At 32.6% G+C, this 14,327-nt stretch overlaps 1 protein-coding gene across 2 annotated transcripts in view; it reads left to right on the forward strand.

The window, feature by feature from the left end:
* The window catches only part of RTKN2 (rhotekin 2), a 68,690-nt gene that overhangs the window by 20,047 nt on the left and 34,316 nt on the right, over positions 1 to 14,327 (forward strand). For both annotated transcript variants that reach the window (XM_036026912.1, XM_028513537.2), the window contains exons 4-6: positions 3,269 to 3,322; positions 4,671 to 4,788; positions 7,250 to 7,444. In XM_036026912.1, the coding sequence (XP_035882805.1) occupies positions 3,269 to 3,322; positions 4,671 to 4,788; positions 7,250 to 7,444 (367 nt within the window). The remainder of the gene's footprint in view (positions 1 to 3,268; positions 3,323 to 4,670; positions 4,789 to 7,249; positions 7,445 to 14,327) is intronic.

Below are 14,327 nucleotides of genomic sequence, written 5' to 3' on the forward strand. Positions count from 1 at the left end.
GGAACTGAAAGTATCTGAAAATGGGATGCATATATAATCTTTGCTTAGACAATTCTATCTTGCCTGTATATTTGTAAAAAATAAAAATTGAAAATGAATTCACTTTTTCTTTTTTTAATAATGTTTCTGAGACTACATCAACTATCAGGAGATAGCTGGGTTTTCATTTCCAGCTTCACCACTCACGGGGCAGATCTTTATAAAAGTAAAAAGAATAATTGAGGTTTATTGTGATTATCTGCTAAACATCAAATAATTAATTGCATTGTGTTAAAGTTTTCTGAGCTTATTCACTGTCTACTAATTCAATGACTAAAGCCAAATCAGTTCACAAGTGCCTCAGTTTTTATTTTTGAAAATTATGGTAGATAAACTTGTAGGGCCTGATAGCATCAAGTTGGCCATCCTATTAATAGACTCTTTCAGTTTTCCATTAAGATGTCAATGAAAACATAAAAAAAAGACAAAGGTCAGAGCACTGTAAACTAAAACTGAGTCAACCATTTGCCAAAATCAGAAAGGAATTTCTACTATTTGAACCTGAATTAAGAAACATAGTTGGTGGTTCATACATTTTTTGTCATCTGACAGTACTTGACCACCTGGGACACAGACGTGCCCACCTTCTCTTGTGGATCTAAGATAACTAGGCATGGGTGAGGGCAAGATGGACCCATAGACTGTGGTAACCAGCAAAGGAAGTCAGGGTCCATGTTCCTCTTCAGACAGTGTAAACAGTTAATACCACCCTAATAGAGCAAGAACAGCTGTGAACAAGAACAGTTGTGAAATGAAATGAGTCAGCAATTGTGGTCAAGTAAGACGCAGGCTCTTTGACAGGACATCAGCCAAGTCATAATTATAAAACAATAAAGGCAATCCCATTAAAAGCAAGAACAAAATAATGTCTATTGTATCACCATAATTTCACACAGTTTTAGAAATCCTAGCTAAAGTAGTAAGAATGAAATATGAAACTACTGAAAAGAAATAGAGAAATTCAGTACTATTTGAAGATAATAGATTGCAGAACTAGAAAATTTAAGGAAATTTACTGAACTATTTGAATTAATAAAGAATTCAGTAAAAATGGCTAGACTCAAGATAAATATACAAAAAGTGGTAGCTGCTCTCAAAACCAGCAATAACTAGTTATAAGATATGATGGCAAAAAAAGATCTTCTTTACAATAAATTATAAAATTATAAATTATAAAAGTGTAAGAGTAACTTTATTGTGCTACTCTGTGTAAAGACAATATTATAACAGTATCAGTTTCCCAATTAATTTGGACAATAGAATTGTAATAAAACATTTTAGAGGGGAAATTTGGGCAAAATATTCTGAAGTTCACATAAAGAAATTAGCAAGTAAGAGTAAGATGTTGCTGGAAGGATATATTCTAACAGTACATTATAAAGGTTCAATGATTATAATAGTATGGTACTGACATTAGGGTAGATAGTCATTAATAAATGATTCAATTAGATCCATAAAGTATATAGCCAAGGGATCACCACTTAGAATGACATATATGATAGAGATGGCATAATTAAATCAGTAAAGAAAAGAATTTCTGTTAGGTATAAATAAATGGAGCTGCAACAATTATTTTTATAAGAATAACCATTTTTATTTTGCTTCACACACTCAAATTCTCACATAGATTAAATAATTAACTTTTAAAAGTAGAAACCATAAATAATGTTAAAAAGAGAGAGAGAAATGGGCCATGGACACAAACAGACTCACTGAGCAAGCCAATAAGCTAGGAACATTTTTCTTGTTAAGCAAAAAAATGCAAATGTAAACAACTAAGTCCTGTTACGTGACTATTAAATTGGTAAACACATTTTAAAAATCATTGTTTGATGACATGTATGTAGAGTGTTTATCTTGGCACACGGAGAGGGCTTAGTAGGCTGTATTTGTATGAGAACTGCCGAGACAGCAGTGGTAAGGGTGCTAATGCACACCTCCCTGGTTGCATAGGTTAGGGGTGAAGGAGTAATATAAAGCTGTTATAGAAAGGAAATTCAAAATAGGCGTTAAGAACCTTAAAAATTGAATTCTACACAAATAAAAATATAGACAAAAGATCTTGGGATCTAAAAGTGAAGTCCAACCTAAATGTAGCCAAACAACTTACTTCATTAAGATTTGTAATTAATTTGAAAGTAGCATAATTAATAGGTATGAAAAATATGCACATAAACTTCGTAAATATAATAAGGAAGTGTCTTAAGTTTTCCACAAAGGTTTGAGGTGTTTATATGGTTTTCGTACTCTCTGAGTAACTAAAACCGTGTCATTGAGACCTCTACTGTGCTATGTAACATGGTAGTTCACACAGCTTAATCTGTGTGGTAGAACCTTGATACTCTAACTTTGAAAATATAAAGAGTTTAGGAATGTCAGAGAAATTGTTACTACTGTTAATCTAGTATTAAAAGTGAAGAATGGAGGAAACTAGGAAGGAAACATTTTGACTATATCATAGCTCTAGATTAACTTCTGGAATAAAGATTGTTAATACAATTACTTTCCAGTCTGAAGAGTCTGCAAATGAGAGAAAGTACGTTTAGGTCACTTTTAGAACATAAATTTTTTTCTCGGACTGAGAGAAGTAATGCATTCCTCTTTTTAGCTTTATTTCTTAGGGGAAATGCTGCAGTTTGTAACATGAATATACAAAGATCTGCAAATTCTTTTGCAGACAAGTTAACCTTCTTACTAGAAATAGTTTTGATCTGTTTGTCAAGAGCTACATCTCTGCCCCCAAAGACAGTGATCTTAGACAAGTCATTGAATTTTCTTCATCTTTAAAGTTTGCATAGTGAATAAAATTCTCAAGTTTTTTCTGCCTCTACTATTCTATATAGTTTGAACATATCTAACTACTTTTGTTGCTACCTCTCAGCCCAAATAGAAATTCAACACTAGGGTTTCCCATAATTCACTTATTTCAAAAACATAAATCTCAAAATGAAAATGTTATGGCATAAACTTATTACAGACCTCACTTAATATGTTAATTTCTTGAGTTACAGTTTGTGGGGGTTTTTTAGTAAATTATGTAAATAAATGTAACACATTTTATATTTCTAGTTTAAGCTATTAAAATATTACCTGTGTTAGAATATTTAAATAATAAATTTTAATGGCTTTAATGGTCAGAACCCATTATGGAATTCAGAGGTGCATTTCACTCTAAGAAATGAAATTTACCAAAATTATTACCTGTCACTTCTTTTTCCTCTCTTTATAGATATTCGAATACCACTAATGTGGAAAGACTCTGATCACTTCAGCAATAAAGAACGTATGTATAATTTTAATTTGTAATTGAAGTTTTTTCTAGTGTATAATAAACTTGTGTTATTGGGGAAAGAGCTGCTTCCATGGTGAAATAGTATAGAACATGGCAGAATGAAGCAAAATTTTGCTGAACTGTGGTATTTCTTTTAGGATTTTTAGTATAAATGTGCTGTAATTGCTTGATACTAATTAAGATAATGCATACCTAATATACTTTTAGTTGTTGATAGGCAACTGTGCGAGGACAGTATGTCACAGGTTCTAAGGGAAGGGAGTGTGAGACAAAGAAAATGTTTGAGGGGTGAAGGTAAAGGCAACATTTCTTCCATTTGCCCAGAATCTGGGAGATCTTTCCCGCCTTGTTTTGTTTCTTCAGATTATTTTTTATAGGACATAAGAGAGAAAGATTTTTAGCTTGATCTGATTTTTTCCCTCCTTTCAGCATTTTACAGCTTTATATAGCCTTCACAAATCCATGTAATGCTGAGGTCATGGAAATTAACCTCAAATGATTTCTAGATGTTAGAGGCAAAGCAGAAAAGATAAGATAATCCTTTGTCTTTCTTGTCTATTGTGATAGCTTTGTTACTCATATTTTAAAAACTGAATCATATTGAGCATAATTAGTTTAATATGAGGAATCCAAAATCAGGTTAGTATATCTGTTATTCAATTAGGAAATATCATTTACTTTACAAAAGAATACATGTGGGAATTAATATATCTTTTTGATTACTGTAGAGAATAGGTTTTTCTGAAGAGCCACATTTGCTCAGTAATGAGGATTTAGCCCTTTAATCACCTAATACTTTTTAAAAAACATCACCAAATTGAAAGACCCAGCAGCTATGTTTTTTTGTGTTCACATGTCTACTTTTATTGTTTTTGTGGTTTCCTCCCTTGCTTTTAGTTTGGTGGAAAATGTTTGCTGTTGTTAACGAGCTTGCTGTTAACCTCTTATAATAGAAAACATTTTTTCTTAAATAGACTTGGAAACCAAAATGACAAAGGTAATAATATATATAATATATAATAAATTTGCTATTAATTAAAGCTTAAAGGGTCTTCTAGGGATACAATTTATGAGCTTGGTGATTATTTGAGGCTGCTAAGAGGCCTATATTTTTAACTTTATTTTTGATATTCCCTAGTTTAATTGTTTTGGTTGGGTAAAGTCTTAATATATACTGACAAAATAGTCACTATAAAAGGTTAAGGATTACAATGTACAGAAATAAGAATCTATTAACAAATATTTAAGCTAACATTTTTCATTTTCAAGTAGATTTTTAATATCATTAGGCATGATTTGTCACCTGGATTGTGGCTTAAAATGTTTTTATTTTCTCTAGGATCACAGCGTTATGCCATATTTTGTTTATTCAAAATGGGAGCTGAAGTTTTTGATACCGACATGGTAATTGTTGATAAAACAATCACAGATATATGTTTTGAAAATGTAACTATATTGTAAGTACTTTTTCATCTTTAGAGAATGAAAATAATATAAATTGATGCCTTTTTAAAGGAGGGCATAATTATTGGGTCTTTGGGTTATTTTTGAAGCATTAGATCTTTAAATGTTTAAATTTATTTAAAACTTACTTTACTCAAAAGAAACCCATTTCTACATTTGAAATTTTCCAATTTAAAGTAAAATGGAAATTATGTTATATTTATAGTAAATACTTGACTTGGATATTATAGATTTTTATTAATTTTTATAAAATTTTATCGTTTATTAACTAAGCTATGAATATAAGGGACTCTCATTATAACAATACTTCATATAGAGAGAATTTAGGCATAAAACAGGTTCTTATGCCTCATATAGGAGGTTTAGTTACAGAAATACTAAAATAGTATTACAACTTTATTTATAAGATGGTTCTGATATATGTATCATAGGAAAAGCACTTTAGTAAAATTTAAGATATTCTTTTTCTTATGGTGGACTTCTTTCATGTACTCCAAAACAATAAAAAATTGGGTGATCCTCGGGGCTGTTTTTATTGCTCCTGTTCTTTTAGAGGCTCATTTTATTGTGGTCATAATACAGCACCAGAAAGAACTCCTTAGGTACCCTTGGAAATCATTTTTAACTAACATAAGTTTTTTCTGGCCCCTTTAAAGATTCTATTGGCCTAAATCAGTGTGCAAATTGTATTTCTTTCAGGGTTTCAAAGACACTATCTTAATATGTAAATATTAATAGCTATTTAACTATTAAAATAAAGTCAGTATGCATGGTTTTTTCCATTTTCAGCTATGAAGCTATATAGTTGAGATTTTAAAGTAATGTTACATGTTTTGCCACTCAACATAACATTTTAAAAAAAAACTTTTGCAAACCATGTTTTGTGGCTTCTGTCTAGTATCCCCTAAGTAATTGTGTAGTATGGAAAATAAAATGCATTGTTTGGGTTATTAGCACTTGTGCAGGCCTTCTCACAAGCTCTATTAAACCAAATTTATTTAGGATCCCCAAAATATTGCCACGTGCTTGCATAATTGAGACTAAAAAATAATTTTTCTTAGTTACATAAATACATTTATTTCCATTATCAACTATTGCTAGTGCATTTTTTTTCAGTCAAGGTCAACCTGGTAATGGGCTCTTTTCTTTACATGCCTTTGCTCTTGTTTGTTTTACCACAAAGAAAAAAACCATAATTTTTTCAAGGAAAGAACAATGCAAGTTACTTGGGAAAACAACACATGATTTGTAATTTTTTAAAAAATTCTGTAAATATTTTAAATTGTTCTAAAAATAACTGCAGTCAAATGTTCTAAATGTTGTTTAAAAATGTGCTTTTTGTTATGGTTGTTTTTAATAACTGTTCAATATTTATGAACCTCTGGTTTTCCTCTAAATATTGACATTTGTTAGTCATTACCAGGAATACTGTATGTTTAAAAGTTGCCAAATAATAAACTATAAAAATATCTGGAAATTATTCCTGGGATTTATGCAAACTTTGGATTGGCCATTTAAATCTTAAAACGTCTGTGCTGCAGTTTTAAAATCTTTGAGGCGGATGGATCATACAGGCAACCTCTACTGACGATCTCTTCTGCAGCTTTGAGTGTTTTATATTGTTGGTGACATTACCACAGTCTTGTATGCGAGAGGCGGTTCATTGTGTCTGACAAAGGACAAAGCCAATCCTAGTGTTTGCTAAAATTGAAGAATTTCTGCATATTGGTTTAATAAATATTCATCGAATACCTTTTGTGCTAGATTAAGAGTACAAAGATTAAGGCAGCATTTGTTCTCAAGGAATTCATGTCTTGAGCATACCTCTTTATATCATTTTTCATTTGTTTGTTTCTTTGTTTGCTTTCCCCTATATAACTGAATATTGAAATGTTGTTTTAGAATTGTTAGGCAGAAAGGTGAGGCTGGTTTATGGGATGGGTTAGCAGCATGTGGTGGATGGACTATAAATGACAATGAAAAAGAAATGAAAACTAAAGGCTTTAGCATAAGAAACTTTTGTTTCTGCTTTTTTTCTTTCCTTTTTTCCCAAACCTTTTTCTCTTCTGGAAGAGCAGTCATTTCAGTAAATCACATGTATAATGTAAATACCTTAAAAATAGCTGTGTTAAAGGGATGACAAGGAGAAATAGCATTGGCAACAAAATGACCAGGACATTTTATTCTTTTTCTTTAAGTAATGTGCCTGTATGTATTGGTTAAATTGAGTTAAGATTGACCTACTTTTTAGAAGCTGGTGGCTCTGGAAGGTGCAATGACTCTCTCAGGTCATTTAGATACTAAATAAACACTGGGAGATTCTGTCTCATTAACATCTATTAACATAAACCCATTTCACATGCTGATTTTAAATGTATGAAAACATCAAAGGATGTTATAATTTTATTTTCTGCTGAGTTAAATTCCTAACATTATGAATACCCTTGTTTTTAGTAATGAAGCAAAGCCAGACTTTCAGGTAAAGGTGGAACTATATAGCTGCTGTACAGAAGACTCTTCTATAACCAATACACCAAAAAAATTAGCTAAGAAACTGAAGACATCTATAAGTAAAGCTACAGGGAAGAAAATAAATTCAATGCTTCAAGAAGATCATGAAACGTGTTTGTCCTTCAGTTGTGCTATTTCGTAAGTTTCTAATACAATATTTATAGTGACAGTATAATTATATGTCTGTGACATTTTGAAGTACTCTATGTGGAGTGTATGTTTATACTTTAAATGGAAAAAACATCCTGCAACAGAAACAAAACTTGGCTGTCTGACATTTACCCAGCTGAAGTAGCCTTAATACTTTACTTTGAAAATAGGAATTTGGGTGAGAATGTGTTTTTAGTGATTTGGAATTCCAGTATCTACTAGAAAGATGAAATGTTTTTCTTGAAAAGGGACTGTCTGTATGTAAAAGTATTTGTTACATATCAGCCTGCTAATTGAATTTCTATATGGCATGCTTTATTCTTACAGATTTAAAAAAATATTTTACCTTTATCACAAAACCACATTACCATTATCACACTTAAGAAAATAAAAAGTCCTTAGTATCATCTGATATCTATCTAGTCTGTATTCAAATTGCCTCAATTCTGAAAAAGTCCTTTTACGATTTGTTTGTGTAAATCAGTATCCAAACAAGGTCTACAATGTTGCATTGTAGTGAGTCTTTTAAGTTTCTTTTAATCCTTAACAATTTCCTGTCTACTTTTTTCTTGCTGCTATTTATTGAAGAAACCAGATCTTACAGAATTTCCCATATTTTGAGTTTAGCTAATTGGGCATTTGTGGCTTTTCTTTTTAACATTGTTTTCTATCCCCTGTATGTCCTACAACCGGTAGATAGTAGATCTAGAGAACTGATTAGGTTCAGGTTTTCTTTTAGGGCAATAATATTTCATATTGATTATATATACTTCTTACTATCTCCCATTGGGAAGCCTTGTCCTACTTTTAGTCATGTTAAAATTGATCAGTGGATTCAAATGTTGCCAGCCTGATTCATCTATTGTAAAATTGCCTATCAATCTTTTATCTAATGGTTTTAGCAGCCATTACTGAGCATTCATTATTTCATCGAGGATCATAATTTGGTGACTTTAAAATTTTGTCCCGCATTTTTTTAAACCTGAAATTCTCTCAGAGAAGAACATTCCTTCATGAACTATAAATGCAAAAAATAACTGATGAAGGAAAGGCAGGGAAAAATACTTTCTTTTATTTACCCAATTTTAGAATATTAAGTTGATATCCTAGCAATCATGGAGGTGATCAGCATTATCTTTTATTTGAACTACTGGATTTTTATAAATTTGTGTCTCACTCTTTCATATGTATTATTCTTTCTGAAGCCAAATTGTTCCCTGTTTGATCTATGGGAAGCTTTTAAGCTGACTCCTGTGTCGTTTTGACACAACCTAATCTCTGATAGCTTCTTTGCCTTATGACACAAGATGTTCCACTTTCATCTTGTGTTTTTCTGCCCAGGCTTGGAATTATCACTTCTTCAAGGAGCCCTGGTTTCTTTCAGATACTTTCTTTAAACATTGTGTTTGTTGCTTCAACAATCGTTTTATTTTCTGTTTCTTGGAAAAACTGTTGGTTGGGCTACATTCCTAGAATTTCTTTGCATGTCTTAGTGGAGTTGACTCTTCAGCATGCCAATAATTTTACTATAATTACAGAAAACAAAATATTTTAGGTATAGATCCTGGAACTATCAGTCATCAGAATGTAATTAAATAACTCCTTTTGTATCAGATATACTTCACGTGAAAAATGCCGTGGGACTCTCTCTAGCATTGTGGCTTTCAGTCTGTTCTGATTGAGATCTGTGGTGAGAAAATAAATTCTGTGTTATGACTGAGTACACAGCTACATAAACAGATTTCATGAAGCAATACTTAATGCTTGCTATTTACAGTATAATTATCAGAATTTTTAATTTCTAGTTATTTTCAGTCCTTAAAATGTTGTTTATAAATTATTAAATTGATTTTATGATCCATGAATTGGTCCCTTCCACTAAAAAACTGTCATAGAAAATGTCTTTTTTAACATAAATGTCATTAAAAAGGAGGAAAGGAGGGGCCCTTAGATTTTCATCCTTTAAAATTAACGCCATTTTTTAAGTTTTCTAGGTTAAGACTGTGTCAAGTTTTTGCTGAAAGGTGCTTTAATTGAACCATAAGATAGTGGAAGTATTTCTTTTCGATAATTACATGAGCAATTATATTTCTAGGTTGAAACAGAGATTTTAGAACTGAAAGAGACCTTAGAGGTAATCACCAAATTCAGTAATTTTAAAACTTATTTAAGCAGCAAAATTTCTTATTTAAAAATGACAGGGCCAGTAGTGTTCTGGACCAGTTACAGTATTCCCAGGTCCTCTACTTTCTCACATGGAAAGTAAGGATGGTTTCTTTCTAAAAAGAAAATCATTTCTTTTTAGAAGGCTCCTTAAAGACATTTTTAGGGTTTTATGCACCTTTAACGCATATAAAGACAATGAGTGAGCCTCTCAAACAGTTTACGACTACGTTGTTGGGCAGTGAATGTTTCCATTTTTCATCCTGTCATTTACTTGTGTGACCCAGGACAGATTAATTCACCCTCTGGGTTTTTGTTTCTCCCTATGTAAAATGGGAACAATGATAATGTAATTATACCTAACCGTAAGATCATTGTGAGATTCCAAAAGATAATTCCTGAACTTTATATGTGGTAAGCATTTAATAAATATAGCTCTTACCATTATTGTTACTATTTTTACTGTTCTGAGACCAGTCCTTTTTGAAGTTTTTTTTTTTCAAACTCATGCTGAAGCATTGCAGTTTAGAAACTTGACACAGGATTATAAAATGTAGACATATTTTAAAATTTAAAATTATTGTTTATTATGTCACAGAACATAATCTAAGTGATGTTAGAACTTGTATTTAACCTAAATTCCTCTTTGAAGCCTAGTGGAATTTTTGAGAATAAAATTATTTGGTATTAAGCTTTTTTTTAGTAGGGATTGATCTATTTGTTTTGAAGCATTTCTTATACTTAGATTTGTCATTCTACTTGGTTTATATGTGAATCCAAACAATAATTTTCCTTATGAACATTTCCCATGAAACTTGCATGTCATTTGTTTATACCATTAAAGTAGGTCAAAAGGTGGAATAAAACCTTTAACAACATTTCACCAAATCATATTCTCCTAGTACCAGCATCCTATTGCACTTCTGGTGGGAATCCAGAGTGTATGGGGTCAAACTCACAGCCTAGGACTACCCTTACCTGATACTTCCTTAACTGACCACTTCAGCACCGTGGTAAGAGTTGGAGAATAGCACTAGTAAAAAGAGTGCTTAGGGGATAAATTTTATTTATTTAACAGTGATCTAGTTCAAGATCAGTACAAAGATTCCTAATACACTTTTAAATTTGTAGCCAAAATGGGCACTAAAGATCAAATTGGGGTAGTATATATCTTCTCTGGTAATATGGTATGTGATCAAATATAGCTGTTCTTCCTGACAAAAGTGTGTACTTTTTTTAGACTACCATTTAAAGTACTAATTTATTTTTTTTTCTTAACATTTTTGGATACCCCTCCAATCTTGTAACAATTGGCTTTTTTAATTTAAAAAATGTAGCTGATTAAACTTTTGGGAACTCAATATTAGGGTTGGCTGAAAGGAATGAGTGTAATGTTTTAGTAAGAAAATGTTATCCTGACAAGAATGTTTTAAAAGTGAGATCATTGTTGGTTTTGGAAGCATTGCCATTGTAATTAGTCATGGTTTAAAAATGAAGTAACATGAAATGTCATCATAAAGTATTGTTTGATCTGAAAGAGGACAGTGAACATTTTTGGTAATTTTAGCATGCTCCCTCATGTGATTTCATTTAGTCATTTTATTTGTGGAATTTAGCTAGATTTTCCCAATGCTTCTAATAGCTGAATTAACTACCTTATGCTCCTTAAGAGGTATTCAGCACATTATTTTTCATTGTGCAAATAAATATACATCATTTTAAACAGTCATCTTATGAAAACTGGTAAAATTGACAATGATTATTTACTTGACAAAAAAGTATATTAACTTTAAAAAGCCACTATACCACATTTTAAATTAGACTGAAGTTATAAAACTAGTATACTAACACTTGTCTAGGATAAATGGGTTATTGATGTTTTGAGGAATAAGGGTGTTAATGGTTTGGTAGTGTAAAAAATTATGCAATGTTCAAACATAACTAAGAAATTACTCAACCACTGAATATAATGTATTCATTTATTTAAAGATCTTAGGAATGATTATACAGTAGTTCTATCATGTAGTACATTGGAGTCAAAGGTTAGTAAGTCATGTTCCATGCACTTAAATCCCATGCATGTTCCATGCAGTAAAATATGGTCACTATGTATCTGTTTTAACAGAAGAAGTACCTTAATTTTGAACAATTTCTTTTTTTTTAAAGATTTTATTTATTTATTTTTAGAGAGGGAAGGGAGGGGGAAAGAGAGAGAGAGAAACATCAATGTGCGGTTGCTGGGGGTCATGGCCTGCAACCCAGGCATGTACCCTGGCTGGGAATTGAACCTGCGACACTTTGGTTCACAGCCCACGCTCAATCCACTGAGCTACGCCAGCCAGGGTTGAACAATTTCTTAATGAAGTATAAAGGTACTAAGTATAGTATAGTAGGCTTCTCTTTTCATATACCACTTGCTAGCTTTAGGCAAGTTAATTACATTCTGTGAACTTGAATTTCTCCATCTGCAAATCTCTGCCCTGCCTACCTCAAGTAGTTATTATAAGCCTTTAAAAAGATGTTGCCTGTTAAAATGCTTTCAACTGCACATTGGTAGATGGAGTATCATCATGTTTTACATGTCTATTCATAGACATGACTTTCATCCTACTACCACTTTACCACATTTATTACTTCATTACAAAAGGAATAAAACTTGAGAAATAGAATCTAGAAAAGTTATTCATAGTTTAACCACTCTAAATCAAATACTTTTTATAATTTTGAACTAATATTTTTCTTCCAAGTTTTAAAATAACTAACTTTAGGGGAGATTTAGATATTCAAAATTATACAGTGCATTCAACTTTTTTATAAAGTTATTGCAGTCTTCACAAAATCATTTTAATGACTGCATTATCTATCAGCTGGTTCTTTTAACCATTCTTAGAGGAGATTATCAATAACTTTTTTTGTATTGTTATTTTCATGTGTGTCATTCATTGGAAATAGAGGCAAACGTGTTACATGTTTACCTTAAAGTAGTTGAGGAAAAGATGTTTCAGTCACAATCATTTCTTAAGGCTTGAGGGGAAAAAAAGTAAACATTTATTTTGTCATAATTTTAGCCTCTTTAGGAAGAGATTGCTTTCTAAACATGCCACCTTTCCAGTTCACTCAGTGCAAATGCACAGCCTATGGCATAGCTGCTTCCTGTATTTTTCTTTTTAAAAACATTTTTTGTTGTTCATTTACAGTTCTGCCTTTTTCCCCATTGATCTCCCTTGCCCTGTTCCTTCTGCTCCCACAGTCAATCCCCCTGCATTGTCCATGCCTGCAAGTATTCTACTGGTGTTCCTTGGCTTACCCCTTCCCCTTCTTGCCCCAGTTATTCCCCTTCCTACTCCCCTCTGGTCACTGTCAGTTTGTTCTTTATTTCCTTGATGGACCTAAAATACTTGTGAACTGTCCATTTAATACCTTGACCTCTCAGTTTCATGACCCCCTTGCCTCCAGTGATCTTGTCCTTTCGCCCTTTTCAGCCATCTACCCTGTGATTGTATTCTAGGTCTTCTCATTACTAATAATTGCACACTTTCTAAAATATTGATAGTAGGTATTCCACTCTGTCTCCCGCTTCCCACATTCCCAGCTTGCTCCCTTCAGTGTTCTGCCTCCAACTTAGCTTAGACTCCATGACTTGCCATTTAATTCTTTCCTAGGAGCATTTTTCTCCTTTTGTCATACTAACCTTTGAAAAACTCGAACCTTGGTTAAATTTTACTTTGAACCCCTCTGCACCTGTACTCATGAAGAACAGATGAGGAAGCTGGAGAAAAAGAGTCTTATTGACTGGTTCATGTTAGACACAAGATCTCTAACTTTAAGTGAGTTTTCAGTATGACTGCGCAATCCTGAGTTGTCATTGCCTTCTACTCTACGTCTCTTTAGGGTAAGAAGTTTACATCATGCAATTCTCTCTTCCGAAACCTCCAGCACCCCATTCTCTCTACTCCTTCCTCAAAGCTGCTGACTGTTTCACTGATGAGGTAATCTGAAAAGAACTTACGTATCTTCCCTCTATAAAGTCTACCAGCATTTGGATCTGTATTTGCTGCTTTCCTTTGTGAACTGCCTTTGCCTCACCTACTTGTACACTAGATCACATCTTCTCAACTGCTCAAAAGTAGGCTCCTACGCATGTACTCATCCTGCCTCCGTGGCATCATGAATTTTTCTCCTGCATCATTTCCACAAATATAAACATACTGAAATATCTCTCATTTCTACTGCCTATTTCATAGCCATTCTTTATAGATAAGAGTTCTTTATGTTCCCTATCTCCACTTTCTCTGCTCCGATTCTTTCTTAGAGAGTTTCAGTCAGCTTTCATCATGTTGCCTCCATCCCACCCTGCAGAAATTGCTCTTGTCAAGGCCAACAGTGGTCTACATGCTCCCAGAGCCTGGGTCAGTGGTCAATATCCCTTTTCCTGGACCTTTTGGCATTATTTAACATAATTGATCACTCTCCTTGAAACAGTTTTTTTAACTCGCTTTCTAGGATACCACTTCTGGGATTTTTCTTCTGCCTCAGTGACTGTTCCTCACCTCTCCTTTGTTCATTGCTCTTCAGCTTAATCGGAAGTGACAGAGTGCTTGTGTTCCAGTATCCAGTCCTTGAACTTCATTTAACTTTCTGACTTTCATTAAATTTTATCTAGGTACTGCTAACTTCCAACTTTAATTCTTCAACAATTTTCCTCTCC

Source organism: Phyllostomus discolor, chromosome 5 (genome assembly GCF_004126475.2).
Source record: "Phyllostomus discolor isolate MPI-MPIP mPhyDis1 chromosome 5, mPhyDis1.pri.v3, whole genome shotgun sequence".
Classification (NCBI taxonomy): Eukaryota; Metazoa; Chordata; class Mammalia; order Chiroptera; family Phyllostomidae; genus Phyllostomus; species Phyllostomus discolor.